The sequence below is a fragment of the Pelophylax lessonae genome, assembly GCF_965119305.1.
Source record: "Pelophylax lessonae genome assembly, chromosome: 3".
NCBI classification, from domain to species: Eukaryota; Metazoa; Chordata; class Amphibia; order Anura; family Ranidae; genus Pelophylax; species Pelophylax lessonae.
Window position 1 is genome coordinate 229,371,194 of NC_138770.1, and position 14,157 is coordinate 229,385,350.

General features: G+C 40.8%; 1 protein-coding gene across 6 annotated transcripts in view; it reads right to left on the reverse strand.

Annotated features, from left to right (window-relative positions):
• DOCK10 (dedicator of cytokinesis 10) overlaps positions 1-14,157 on the reverse strand; it is a 482,217-nt gene that overhangs the window by 198,255 nt on the left and 269,805 nt on the right. For all 6 annotated transcript variants that reach the window (XM_082248984.1, XM_082248983.1, XM_082248985.1 and 3 more), the window contains exons 16-17: positions 12,708-12,787; positions 11,037-11,224 (exon numbers count right to left, since the gene is read on the reverse strand). In XM_082248984.1, the coding sequence (XP_082105110.1) occupies positions 11,037-11,224; positions 12,708-12,787 (268 nt within the window). The remainder of the gene's footprint in view (positions 1-11,036; positions 11,225-12,707; positions 12,788-14,157) is intronic.

Consider the following 14,157-nt stretch of genomic DNA (forward strand, 5'->3'; position numbering starts at 1 on the left):
CCCAAATGTCCTGACCAACCTGGTCTCTGCATCGGGGAATGTTTCGAGCGCTACCATACACTAGTGGATTATTAGCGTAGGGTACAGCACGACACAGTGTAGGGCACATAAACACAGGGTCTCGAAGGATGTTGGATGTCCATCGACATTTTGAGAGACCCAAGCTGGAAGAGAAGTTCGCAGATGATCGCAGTCCCTCCCAAATCAAGAAGTAAAGGAACAGTTAGAAAGAAAAATATAAGGATCCAAAAACTGTTGTGGTGTCAGTAATTTTATATGTCCTTCTACTCCTTCCTACTATACTTTTTTCAATGTCCTTTGTTTGTTTTTTCATTCTTTTGTGACCTGTTTCTCTTGCAGGTACTTGTCGGCTACCACGCATTGATTTTATATATTCTGACACAAACAGTGTTTGCGCTCAGCATATATGGATACCTTTGCTGATAGCAGCTGTGGTGATTTTCTGATTTCAGCACTGCAGTTAAAATCCTATTTTGGTATACGTGGATAGCGCCGTGTATACCCATCATTAAATTCAGTTGGTGGTTGTTTGGGCGGTTAATGATGAAGATCCAAAAACTGTTGTTGTCAGTCATTTTATATGTCCTTCTACTCCTTCCTACTATACTTTTTTTCAATATCCTTTGTTTGTTTTTTCATTCTTTTGTGACCTGTTTCTCTTGCAGGTCCCTCGTCGGCTACCACGCATTGATTTTATATATTCTGACACAAACAGCGTTTGCGCTCAGCATATATGGATACCTTTGCTGATAGCAGCTGTGGTGATTTTCTGATTTCAGCACTGCAGTTAAAATCCTATTTTGGTATACGTGGATAGCGCCGTGTATACCTATCATTAAATTCAGTGGGTGGTTGTTTGGGCGGTTAATGATGAAGATCCAAAAACTGTTGTTGTCAGTCATTTTATATGTCCTTCTACTCCTTCCTACTATACTTTTTTTCAATGTCCTTTGTTTGTTTTTTCATTCTTTTGTGACCTGTTTCTCTTGCAGGTCCCTCGTCGGCTACCACGCATTGATTTTATATATTCTGACACAAACAGCGTTTGCGCTCAGCATATATGGATACCTTTGCTGATAGCAGCTGTGGTGATTTTCTGATTTCAGCACTGCAGTTAAAATCCTATTTTGGTATACGTGGATAGTGTCGTGTATACCCATCATTAAATTCAGTGGGTGGTTGTTTGGGCGGTTAATGATGAGTAATACTACGCATTATTCCTGTGCTGATTTCTGATAGGTTCTCTTTTTTTCCGTTCAGCCCACAGGCTGCATGAAAAAAAAAAAAACCTATATGCCAAACAAGGACCAGCAATGTACTGGTACGTTGCTGGACTTTGAGTGGTTATACCAGGATGATGCCTGCAGATTTAGGCATCATCTTGGTATCGTTTTTTACAGCCAGCGGTCGGCTTACATGTAAAAGCAATTCTAGCAGGTAATTGGCCGCTAGACTGCTTTTACATGCAGTGGGAGGGGCCTCCCCCCCCCCCACCGCCGCCTTCCGCAGCCTTCCATGGTTTTTCTCTGGCTCTCCTGTCCCACCGGTTAACCCGAGAGTGCAGCCGGTGGTTCAATTATCTAACCATAGAGCTAATTGGAGATGAGAATGGCTCCAATCATCTCTATGGCCTAAGATGCCGGAGGCTACGAACATTTTATGACTTCTGTTTCGCCAGAAATAAACAGGGCCATTGGGAAATTGGGAAAGTATTTTATCACACCAATTTTGGTGTGGTCAGATGCGTTAAGGTCAGAGGAGAGATCTAGAGTCTAAAAGACCCCAATTTTTTTTAAAAAGAGTACCTGTCACCACAGATTGCTATCATAGGGGATATTTAAATTCACTATGATAACAATAAAAATGATTTAAAAAAAAAAAATTAAAGGAAAGGTGTCAAAATAACATAAAAAAGCAAAAGAAAAAAGAAAAAAAAAAAAAAAATTGAGCCCCCCCCCTTACCCCCGGTGCTTGCGCGCAATGGCGCACGCAAGCGGTGGTCTAGTGTCATATGTAAACCACAATTGCAGCGTGCATGTGAGGTATCGCCGCGATCGCAAGATCGAGTGCAGTAATTCTTGCAGTAGACCTCCTCTGTAAGTCTAAAGTGGTAACCTGTAGAGACTTTTAAAGGTTTTCAAAAATGTACATACGTTTTTGTCGCTGCGCAGGCATGCGCAATTTTTAAAGCATGTCATGTTAGGTGTCTATGAACTCGGCATAAGATCATCTTTTAAATTTTACCCAAAAAATTGGAATTATATAGTGTATTTGTGCAATAAATTAAAAAAAAATGTATTTTTTTTGCAAAAATTGCGTTTGGAAAATCTGTGCGCAAATACCGTGTGACAAAAAAATTTGCAACATCCACCATTTTATTCTATAGGGCCTCTGCTTTAAAAAAATATATAATGTTTGGGGGTTCAAAGTAATTTTCTAGTAAAAAAAAAATATTTTTTTCATGTAAACAAAAAGGCACAGAAAAGGCTTGGTTTTCAAGTGGTTAGAAGAGTGGGTGATGTGTGGATAAGATTGAGTATAAAATGCCGGAACTGTTCAAACACCCCCCTAATGACCCCTTTTTGAAAAGTAGACACCCAAAGCTTTTTTCTGAGAGGCATGGTGAGTCCATGGAGTATTTTATATTTTGCCACAAGTTTCGGTAAAATTATTATTTTTTTTTTTTGTTGTTTTTTTACAGAAAGTTGTCACTAAATGATATATTGCTCATGCATGCCATGGGAATATGTGAAATGACACCCCAAAATACATTCTTTTGCTTCTCCTGAGTACAGGGATACCACATGTGTGAGACTTTTTGGGAGCCTAGCTGTGTACGCGCCCCCGAAAACCAATCCACATCTTCAGGTTTTCTAATGGCGTAAATTGCCGATTTTACCCCTGACTACCTGTCACAGTTTCAGAGGCCCTGAAATTTCAAGATGGCACAAAACCCCCCCAAATGACCCCATTTTGCAAAGTAGACACTCCAAGCTACTGGCTGAGAAGTATGGTGAGTCCATGGAATAGTTTATATTTTGCCACAAGTTTCGAGGAAAAAAAATTTTTTTATTTTTTTTTATTTTTTTACACAAAGTTGTCAGTAAATGATATATTGCTCACACAGGCCATGGGTATATGTGAAATGACACCCCAAAATACATTCTGCTGCTTCTCCTGAGTACAATGATACCCCATGTGTGAGACTTTTTGCCAGTCTAGCCGCGTACAGGACCCGGAAAACCAATGCGCACCTTTAGGCTTTCTAAGGGCGTAAATTGTTGATCTCACTCCTTACTACCTATCACACTTTTGAAGTCCATAAAAAGCCAAGATTGCACAAACCCCCCCCAAATGACCCCATTTTGCAAAGGAGACACTCCAATCTATTTGCTGAGAGGCATGGTGAGTATTTTGCAGCTCTAATTTTTTTTGGAAAATGAAGAAAAAACAGGAAAATGCATTTTTTCTCCTCTTTTTTCAATTTCCAAAACTTTGTGACAAAAAGTGAGATCTGCAAAACACTCAACATGCCTCTCTGCAAATAGCTCAGGGTGTCTACTTTCCGAAAAGGGGTCATTTGGGGGGGGGGTTGTGCTGTCTTGGCATTTCATGGCCTCCAAAACTGTGATAGGTAGTCAGGAGTGAAATCAACAATTTACGCCCTTGGAAAGCCTGAAGGCGATGATTGGTTTTCGGGGTCCTGTACTCGGCTAGACTGCAAAAAAGTCTCACACATGGGGTATCCCTATACTCAGGAGAAGCAGCAGAATGTATTTTGGGGTGTCAGTTCACATATACCCATGGCATGTGTGAGCAATATATCATTTACTGACAACTTTGTGTAAAAAAAAAAAATATATATATATATATATATATTTCCCGGAACTTGTGGCAAAATATAAAATATTCCATGGACTCACCATGCCTCTCAGCAAATAGCTTGGGGTGTCTACTTTCCAAAATGGGGTCATTTGGGGGGGTTTTGTGCTATCTTGGAATTTTAGGGCCTCCGAAACTGTGATAGGTAGTCAGGAGTGAAATCAACAATTTACGCCCTTGGAAAGCCTGAAAGTGGGGACTGGTTTTCGGGGACCTGTACTCGGCTAGACTGCAAAAAAGTCTCACACATGGGGTGTCCCTGTACTCAGGAGAAGCAGCAGAATGTATTTTGGGGTGTCATTTCACATATACCCATGGCATGTGTGAGCAATATTTCATTTACTGACAACTTTGTGAAAAAAAAAAAATATATATATATATATATATTTCCCGGAACTTGTGGCAAAATATAAAATATTCCATGGACTCACCATGCCTCTCAGCAAATAGCTTGGGGTGTCTATTTTCCAAAATGGGGTCATTTGGGGGGGTTTTGTGCTATCTTGGAATTTTAGGGCCTCCGAAACTGTGATAGGTAGTCAGGAGTGACATCAACAATTTACGCCCTTGGAAAGCCTGAAAGCGGGGACTGGTTTTCGGGGACCTGTACTCGGCTAGACTGCAAAAAAGTCTCACACATGGGGTATCCCTGTACTCAGGAGAAGCAGCAGAATGTATTTTGGGGTGTCATTTCACATATACCCATGGCATGTGTGAGCAATATTTCATTTACTGACAACTTTGTGAAAAAAAAAAAATATATATATATATATATGTATTTCCCGGAACTTGTGGCAGAATATAAAATATTCCATGGACTCACCATGCCTCTCAGCAAATAGCTTGGGGTGTCTACTTTCCAAAATGGGGTCATTTGGGGGGGGGGGTTGTGCTATCTTGGAATTTTAGGGCCTCCGAAACTGTGACAGGTAGTGCAGAGGTGACATGCACAATTTACGCCATTAGAAAACCTGGGAGTGTTGATTGGTTTTCGCGGTCCTGTACACAGCTAGGCTCCCAAAAAGTCTCACACATGGGGCATCCCCATACTCAGGAGAAGTGGCAGAATGTATTTTGGGGTGTAATTCCACATATACCCATGTCATGTGTGAGAATTTTATCTTTTAGTGACAACGTTGTGTAAAAAAAAAAAATAAAAAAAAAAAATAGTAATATTCCCAAAACTTGTGGTAAAATATAAAATATTCCATGGACTCACCATGCCTCTTAGCAAACAGCTTGGGGTGTCTACTTTCCAAAATGGGGTCATTTGGGGGGGTTTTGTGGTATCTTGACATTTCAGGGCCTCCTAAACCGTTAGAGGTAGTGAGAAAATGCAATGAAAAATGTACGCCCTTTGAAATTCTGATGGTGGGGATTTGTTTTTGTGGTCCCGTACACAGCTAGGCTCCCAAAAAGTCCCACATATGTGGTATCCCTGTACTCAGGAGAAGCAGCAGAATATATTTTGGGGTGTAATTACACATATACCCATGGCATGTGTGAGCAATATATCATTTCAATGACAACTTTGTGTAAAAAAAAAAAAAAAAAAAAAATTTTTAGTCATTTTTCAAACACCTGTGACAAAAAAATGAAATATTCAATGAGCTCAACATGCCTCTCAGAACATTCCTTAGGATGTCTACTTTCCAAAAAGTGGTAGTTTGGGGGGGTTTTGTACTGCCCTGCCATTTTAGCACTTCATGAAATGAGATAGGCAGTCAAAAATTAAAGCTGCGTAAATTTCTGTATTTACACCATAGTTTGTAGACGCTATAACTTTTGCGCAAACCAATAAAAATACGCTCATTGAATTTTTTGAGACATGTAGCTAAATATATTTTGGCCAAAAAAAATACATAAATTGAGTATATTGGATATTTTTTAAAAGACAAAGTTGAAAATGTCATTTTTTTGCAAAATTTTCGCTCTTTTTTTATTAATATCGCAAAAAATAAAAAGCGCAGAGGTGATCAAATACCACCAAAAGAAAGCTCTGTTTGTGGGAAAAAAAGGACATAAATTTCGTTTGGGTACCACATTGCATGACCGCACAATTGTCAGTTAAAGTCACGCAGTGCCGAGTCGTAAAATACCCCCTGGTCGGAATGGGGGTAAAATCTTCCGGGGCTTAAGTGGTTAATAGAGCAGTGGGAGCAGTGGATGGTGTCAGTAGTTTTATTCGTTTTTTTAACAATTTAGCAATTTTTAACAATTCAATTTTTTTTTCACAACGCTGTTTTTTTTTTGGGGGGGGGGGGGGGATGGTGTCAGTAGTTTTTTTATTTTATATTTTTTTTTACAACAATTTTACTTTTTAGAATTTTTTTACAATTTAATTTTTCAATATTTATTGCATTTTTTTTTAACAGCCCTGTTGGTGGGCTTTGGTAAGATATCAGGGGTCTAGGAGGACACGGGGGACAGTTAGGGATGATCGGTGCGGCGGGAGGGACAGTTGCAAGCACCGATCTCCCTGTATGGCTTTTCAGCTGACAGCCGCGGGAAGGGAAGGAGAAATGACCGTCAGCTGAAAAGCCATATAGGGAGATCGGTGCTTGCAACTGTCCCTCCTGCCCCACTGTCAATCAGAAATGGATCATCCATGGGTTCAGTGTGGGTCACAGTGGGCCTCATTGGGGCCTGTGTGCAGTGAACACCCTGCACCCATGGATGATACGCCACTGCCTGCAACTGCATGCTTCTGTGGGGTCCAAGGCTTTAACCACTTGCCGACTGCCGCACGACTATTTACGTTGGCAGTCAGCCCCTCACAGGCAGAGTAACGTAGGGCTACGTCGCTAGCCTGTGAGGGTTTTGGGAGCGAGCGCGCGCCACCGGGGGCCGCGCGGTCATGGACCCCCCGCGCGTGTGCCCGGCGGACCCGATGTCCGCCGGGCACTCGCGATCGTCCGTGACAACGGGAGAAAGGCAGGCGGGTAGTGTAAGAATGTGTAAGAATAATGATCTAACGGTTCTACTATGTAGGACCGTTGATCACTGTTCTTACACATCAAGCCACAGCCAATCACAGTTAGAAGCACGCCCCTAGGTAAAAAAAAAAATTGGCCTAAAATGTTAAAAAATTTTGATTTTTACATTTTTTTGGGGGAATTTCATATAAAAAAATGTGAAAAATATTGTTATTTTTGCAAAATTTACGCTCTTTTTTTGTTTATAGCGCATGATCAAAAAATCGCACAGGTGATCAAATACCACCAAAAGAAAGCTCTGTTTGTGGGGAAAAAAGGACGCCAAATTAGTTTAGGTACAGCATCGCACGACTGCGCAATTGTCCGTTAAAGTCACGCAGTGTCGAATCACAAAATAGGCCCTAGTCAGGAAGGGGGTAAAATCTTCCGGGGCTTAAGTGGTTAAAGCAGGTGGTGAGAAAGCAATGCAACGCTGCCTGCTTTAACTCCTTGTTTGCTGCACTGCACAAGGTTGCAAAGCACTTGCAAAGTGGCCTCATTAACTTGAATGCGTCATGCTTGGCAGGTGCTACACCCACCAACCATGACATGGCGTATAATTCCTGCTGTGGCTGACTTGTGTACACCCCTGGCCACTGCAGCTAAAGGGGGTGCGGTTGGGGCAGAGGTGATAAAACATGTCTTAACTATGGGGTTTTACCACTCCCCAAACTGAAAATGTAAATTAACCCTTACTGCTCTGAGTCCCTATAAAGCTGCTTTCACACTGATGTGCTGCAGTTTACCCACACCGCGGGTGCAGAGCAGAGCATCTGCAACTTTTCTGGGTAAGCTGCATTATGGCATAGACTTCTAAAATATCCTGCAGGTGTGGTGCAATTTCTGAAAGCGCAACCCCGGATATTTGACCAGTGGCCATATGGTCATTCTATGGCCCAGGTTTTACCATATGCATCTGGATGGTTTAATGGCTATACTGTGGTGAAGTTGCTTTATGACAACTTAGATATATACTAAAGTTCCCTGAAGAAGTAGAGAAAGTGTTCTGCAAAACGCGTTGGAACTTCAATTGTCAATAATGAAGCTGTCAATACATGTACTATAAATACATTAAGCCGCTACGCTGCTGTTCTGTATACAAGATTTCATATTTAATTGAAGATTTTAAAACCATGTTTGTAAAATACCATTTATTTTATTTATATACGTTACATTGTGTATGTGCTCATCTCAAGTGACCACTCCATATCCTAGAAAGTCCTGTTCCCTTATGCAGGGGTTGTTCCTTTCTCCCCCTTTTTTTTACTGTATTCAATAATATGCCCAGTGTATTGCTTCACACTGACCTGAAGATCTCTTCTTTCCTGCTGCTGGCACCACTCTGGAGACTGCTTGCCGGGATAAGAGGTGAAGTGCAGTTGGTATCACTCCGCATGGGACAGAAGCCAGCGCTACAGACGAGGCATTGGCTTACGTGGTTCTTGCTCCATACTACAAATCCAACTTTACAAGTAGTCCCTTGCAGTCTGTTTGATGCTCTGGAATGGCGAGTTGGCAAGCCCAGACTGCGAGCTACCAGTCACCTGTCCGCAATCTACTGATAGTTTGTCATCTACTGGTTGCTGACCCCCCGCTTTATCCCAAATTAAAAAAAAAAAAAAAGAACTGTTGCTGTAACTGCTTGTGCAGCTGCAGTGTGAGCTGGAGTTTGGATTCAATTTGTTAGTGTATCTAAATCTGCTAGTACATCTAATGCTTCCCTCCCCACACTGAGAATTCTGCTGTCCAAAGGTGCCCCTGTGCTCCTTCATCTAGAGTGTAGGCACTCCAATACAGTAGGTGTGTTACTGGCCAGATCAACTGGTGAAAACAGAGAGCCTAAAAAAAGAAAACTAATGCAGCCATCACAGCTAAAGATTGGTAAACTATAATACATTTTTGTTTTGGGTTTAATTCTGCTTTAACTACATATCAAGGAACATAATTGTGAAAAAGCAAGCACATACATTGTACCATAAGCCCATTAGAAACAATGAAAATCGAAGAAAAACTGACATCTGGCTACATTGAATTTTAAAGACGTAAGGCCTGGTTCACACTGGTGCGATTTCAGATGTGACTTATGGCGCTTTTCCACTGAATGGAACCGAACGGTTCGGCTCGCTTTTGTGCTTTTCCACTGCTGGTACTGCATGGTATAGTGTAGGAACGGTTCGGTACGGTACGGCGGCGCTTTTCCACTGCATGGAACCGAACGGTACGGCTCTCAAAAACAGTACCACCTCGATTGTGGTTCCAAGAGGTACCATACCGGTACCATATCCCACAATCCTTTGCATGCAGTCACTACTAGCCACTGATTGGTCAGAGAATCCCACCCACCCCGTTGTTAGCCCACCCACTTAACTTTAGTACTACTTTAGTGGAAAATCAAACCATACCGTACCGAACCGTTCCAACACCGTACCAGGCGGTACCAGCAGTGGAAAAGCAAACCGGGCCAAGCAGGGCCGAGTAGAGCCGAGCTGGTACTTGCAGTGGAAAAGTGCCATTAATTTGCTCAGAATCACATGACAATGAAAATCACATTTTCAATGGTGTCCATTTACATCAATGCGACTCAGCATGGAGCGATTTTGAAAAAGTTTTTTGTACTACTTTAGTGCGATTCCAGTTAAATATTGGCCCTATAGAATAAACCTTATCAAAGCTGCACCCAAGTAGCACTACATAATCACAATGAAAGTAGGATACGTATCGCACCAGTGTGAATCTAGCCTAAAGCAATATTATAACTATTAAAAGTCAGGCTTGAAAAGTACAATAAATATTATTTCCAATTTCTCTATTAGTAGAAAAAGGGATAATTTTTCTCTTCAAGAGCTCTAACTGCCAGTAGAATCTTCAGCATCTGACATTGCTGAGTGTGTCAGATATCTGAGTCCCCCTGCTGCCTGTTATAGTAGCACATGGTGGCAACTACATAACCTTCTTCCCTAATAGCCGCAGGGACACTAGTAACGCAACAGAGAGATGCAGGGATTCAACACAATGGGAATTCTGCTGAAGTTTCTACTTGTGGGTGCACCTCTGCAAGTGAGCGAATATTCTTTATTCATCGGAGGTGGGACCGGCATTTATAAAGATTGTACTTTTAAAGGCTGTCTTTTTTACCTTTTTTAGTGAGAGATTCAATTTAATGGAATTTTAACAAAATCTGGGCATTTCACACATATGAATTAGTCAGTGGGACAGTTCTTCCATTAAAGTACCAATAGAGAAACAGGAGGAAGCATTGCATTAAAAACATATATTAGAGTATGACTTCAGTATTTATTGCCCAGTTCATGACAGGTTTACTTTATAGCAGACTTTCACTATTTAATAATAGGTTTAAGAATCACTATAATGTATTATGGTCTAGATCAGTGGTCTCAAAATTGTGGCCTGGGGGTCGGATGCGGCCATTTGCTTGCCTTTATCTGGCCCTTGGGGCTCTATTCCTCCCAATGTTACCAATGATGGGGCACCATTCCTCCCAATGTTACCAATGATGGGGCACTATTCCTCCCAATGTTACCAATGGTGGGACACCATTCCTACCAATGTTATCAATGATGGGGAACTATTCTTCCCAATGTTACCAATGGTGGGGAACCATTTCTCCCAATGTTACCAATGATGGGGCACTATTCCTCCCAATGTTATCAATGGTGGGGCACCATTCCTCCCAATGTTACCAGTGAGGGAGCACTATTCCTCCCAATGTTATAAATGATGGGGCACCATTCCTCCCAATGTTACCAATGATGGGGCACTATTCCTCCCAATGTTACCAATGGTGGGACACCATTCCTCCCAATTTTACCAATGATGGGGCACTATTCCTCCCAATGTTACCAATGGTGGGGAACCATTCCTCCCAATGTTACCAATGATGGGGCACTATTCCTCCCAATGTTATCAATGATGGGGCACTATTCCTCCCAATGTTACCAATGATGGAGCACTATTCCTCCCAATGTTATCAATGATGGGGCACCATTCCTCCCAATGTTACCAATGATGGGGCATCAGTCCTCCCATTTCTGCTGGCCACAGTTTGACCGACCTAAAGTCTGAAGAACAATAAAGTGACCCTTTGTTTAAAAAGTTTGGAGACCCCCCGTCTAGATGAATCCATCTATGGCATCGTACCTTGTTGAAGCATTTCTGGCTGTCATACTTGAGGTGTTTGGGGTATATGTATATTTGGTTCTTGTAAGATCTGTATGGCTGACAGTATCTGGTTGATGACTGTACAAACTCTTCAACTTCCACAGTGGGTAGACATTTCTCTGGTTCACTAAATGGCTTAATTGGAACTAAAGATGAGGTAAGACAATCTGGAAAACAGTGATGCAAATCAGAGTGGGGAATATGCCAGCTTTATAACATCTCACAGATCAACTGCCAACACTGTTACACAAGACTTCATTGATCATTGGTTTGAAATAAAAACCACCTTCGCCTAGAGTAATGAAACAGATTCCGAACTGTACTAGAAATACCAGTTGGAGAATGAAAGTCTGCAAATGATTGAATTCTCAGGCCCATCTTTTTACAGACGGTTTCAAATATAAAGCTTAGTCTTCAGAAATAAATGAAATGCACATTCTATACACATACTGTATTGTACATTTAGAATCAAGCAATGTATACTGCATGGTTTATATAAAACAAAGATGATAAAGAAAATGTATTGTTGCCAACTAAAACCAATCACATTTAAATTCTCATTTCTACAGTGCAAAGTTGAAATTTAAGCAGATGTTTGGTTCATTGCTATGGGCAATTCCCGATGGCATGATTTTTATGCATAAGCCCCATAAAGGCTGAGGTCTGATGACAAGTATTTGTTGATAATAGAGCTGCATCGTTTTTTTTTTTTTTTTTCAAATAATTGCATGTTTAAACCTAGAGAATTTATGTTTAGATAAGAGATCCCCCATATAGGCAGTGCTTTTTACTGTGTCCTCCAACTCATAGGGGTTGATTAACTGGAGAGTGCAATATCTGGTGCATCCGTACATAGAAACCAATTGGCTTCCAGGTTTTTTTTTTTGTCAAAGCTTAAGTCCCGGTTCACACTAATGCAGTGTAGGATTCACAGCGATTCCTGTGCGCTTCCTCCTCCGCACTCTGGTCATGCGAACCGCTGCCGGTGTCAGTTTTAAGTGACACCCCAAAAATGGTTCACAAAACTCAGTGCGACTGGCTGAATCAAATTGCATGCGTGTGAACAATCATGTGATCCGATTTCAGTGTGGCAAAAAAAAGCACCTTTTTCGTGCAGGTGTGGTCTGATTTGAACCATACAAAATGAACAGGCTCAAATCACACTGCAAAGAAATGCATGTGGTTTGAACAGGAATGTGGTGCGATTTCTGCTCAAATCATATGCGTTTTCCTGCACCACATCACTCTCCAGTTTTAATAAATCAACTCCAAAGACTTGCACTGCAAGAAAGAGTATTAAAATACAATCATAGTGTAGCACTATTTAGAACCTTCATATACAACAAAAAACAATGGCTGTCAAAATGTACATGTCTAATTATGAATAAAGCATTAGCACGTATTGACAAGATTATATACAAGCAGAATACTGAAGATATTAATATTCAATGTAAGTTCCTAAAATGAATCACATTACCCAAGGCAGATAAACATCCTTTTAAAAAAACATATCCCACATATCACCTGCACACTTTATTCAAAATATGTAGGTGGATATTAAAAGGAAAGAAAACACCACTTTTGCCTGGGTTAAAGGTAATTTATTTTTATCTTTATAATCGTTACCTGTGAAAAAATAAAATATCTTACTTGAATGTTCCTTCAGCATATTGTCTATTGATATTTCAATGTTTCCTGGAATAATTGGTATTTTGCTTATCTTTTCCGCCCTAGACATAAACAAAATAAACACTGTGTACTGCAAATGTATGTATAGTTCCATCATTTATAACAAGCATACCTCCATAGTAAAAAGTTTAATATGGATCACGCAGGCACACATTTTATCATTCCCTATATGCATTATACAGTATATTATATAATAGTGACATACAGTAACACCCTAATAAATACTACTAAAAAGTAGTGAAGTTTCTAGTCATCTATATGGCATGTCAATATTGTTGCTGTAAAATAGAAATGACAACACAGGAGGTGCTTTATGGTTTGTATGAACACTGTAGACTTTAGAGAAGAGTAGTTGGAAATGATTATGAACAGGTTTTCTGAGGGTTTTTAAATTAAGGTGTCTAGAACTAACACCCCAAATACTTTTTTTTACAAATTATTTAATCAAAGCTACATTATACAGAACAGTACACTTTATTTGAAAGGCTAAATTCACCTTTTGGGGAAAAATAATAAATGCTCATATTTTTGCAGAAAAAAATGTGCATTTATTACTTTTTTCCCCAAGGAGCCTGCAAAGCATCGCACCAGCGATCAGTAAGGAGAACATGTGATGGAGTATGTTATATGTTACAAACTAAATATGTGTAATATGTAACATGCTCCAAAAGGTGAACGAACTTACCCTTTAAGCATGCATGTTTTATAGTTCACATTCCCAGCTCAGGCATGCCTCCAAACTTTTGAACTTGAGAATGAGGGACATTTCAGGGAGATAGAGACCTGCGGTGTGCATAGCAAAAAGCGGTTGTCTCCAAACATTATAGTGGGAGGGGCTTGAGGTTCATGGTTAAACAAAACGTGGGCTTCCATGTACCTATAAAATATAGTTCAACTGCTGTGCCACAAGCTGGAGTCTCTAGTGTAAACAATCCCTTAGGGAGAGAGGTTGGAGAGAGTGAAGGATAACGGTTATATGGAAGGGAGGATAACGATAGTATATAGAAGAAAGGAAGGAGGGATCACTATGGTACAAGGAAGGCAGGAAAGAAGGAACACTATGGCTTATGAAAGGATCACTATAGCACATAGTAAGGCAGGAAGGATCACTATGGCACATGGAAGGTAGAAAGGATCACTATGGCACATGCAAGGCAAGAAGCATCACTATTGCACATGGAAAGCAGGAAGGATGAATCGGAATGGCACATGGAAGGCAAGAAGAATGGGTCACTATGGCACGTGGAAGGCAGGGAGGATCACTATGACACATGGAAGGCAAGAAGGATCACTATGGTACATGGAAGGCAAGAAGGATCACTATGGTACATGGAAGGCAAGAAGGATCACTATGGCAAATAAAGGCAGCAAGGATCACTTTGGTACATGGGAGGCAGGAAGGACCACTTTG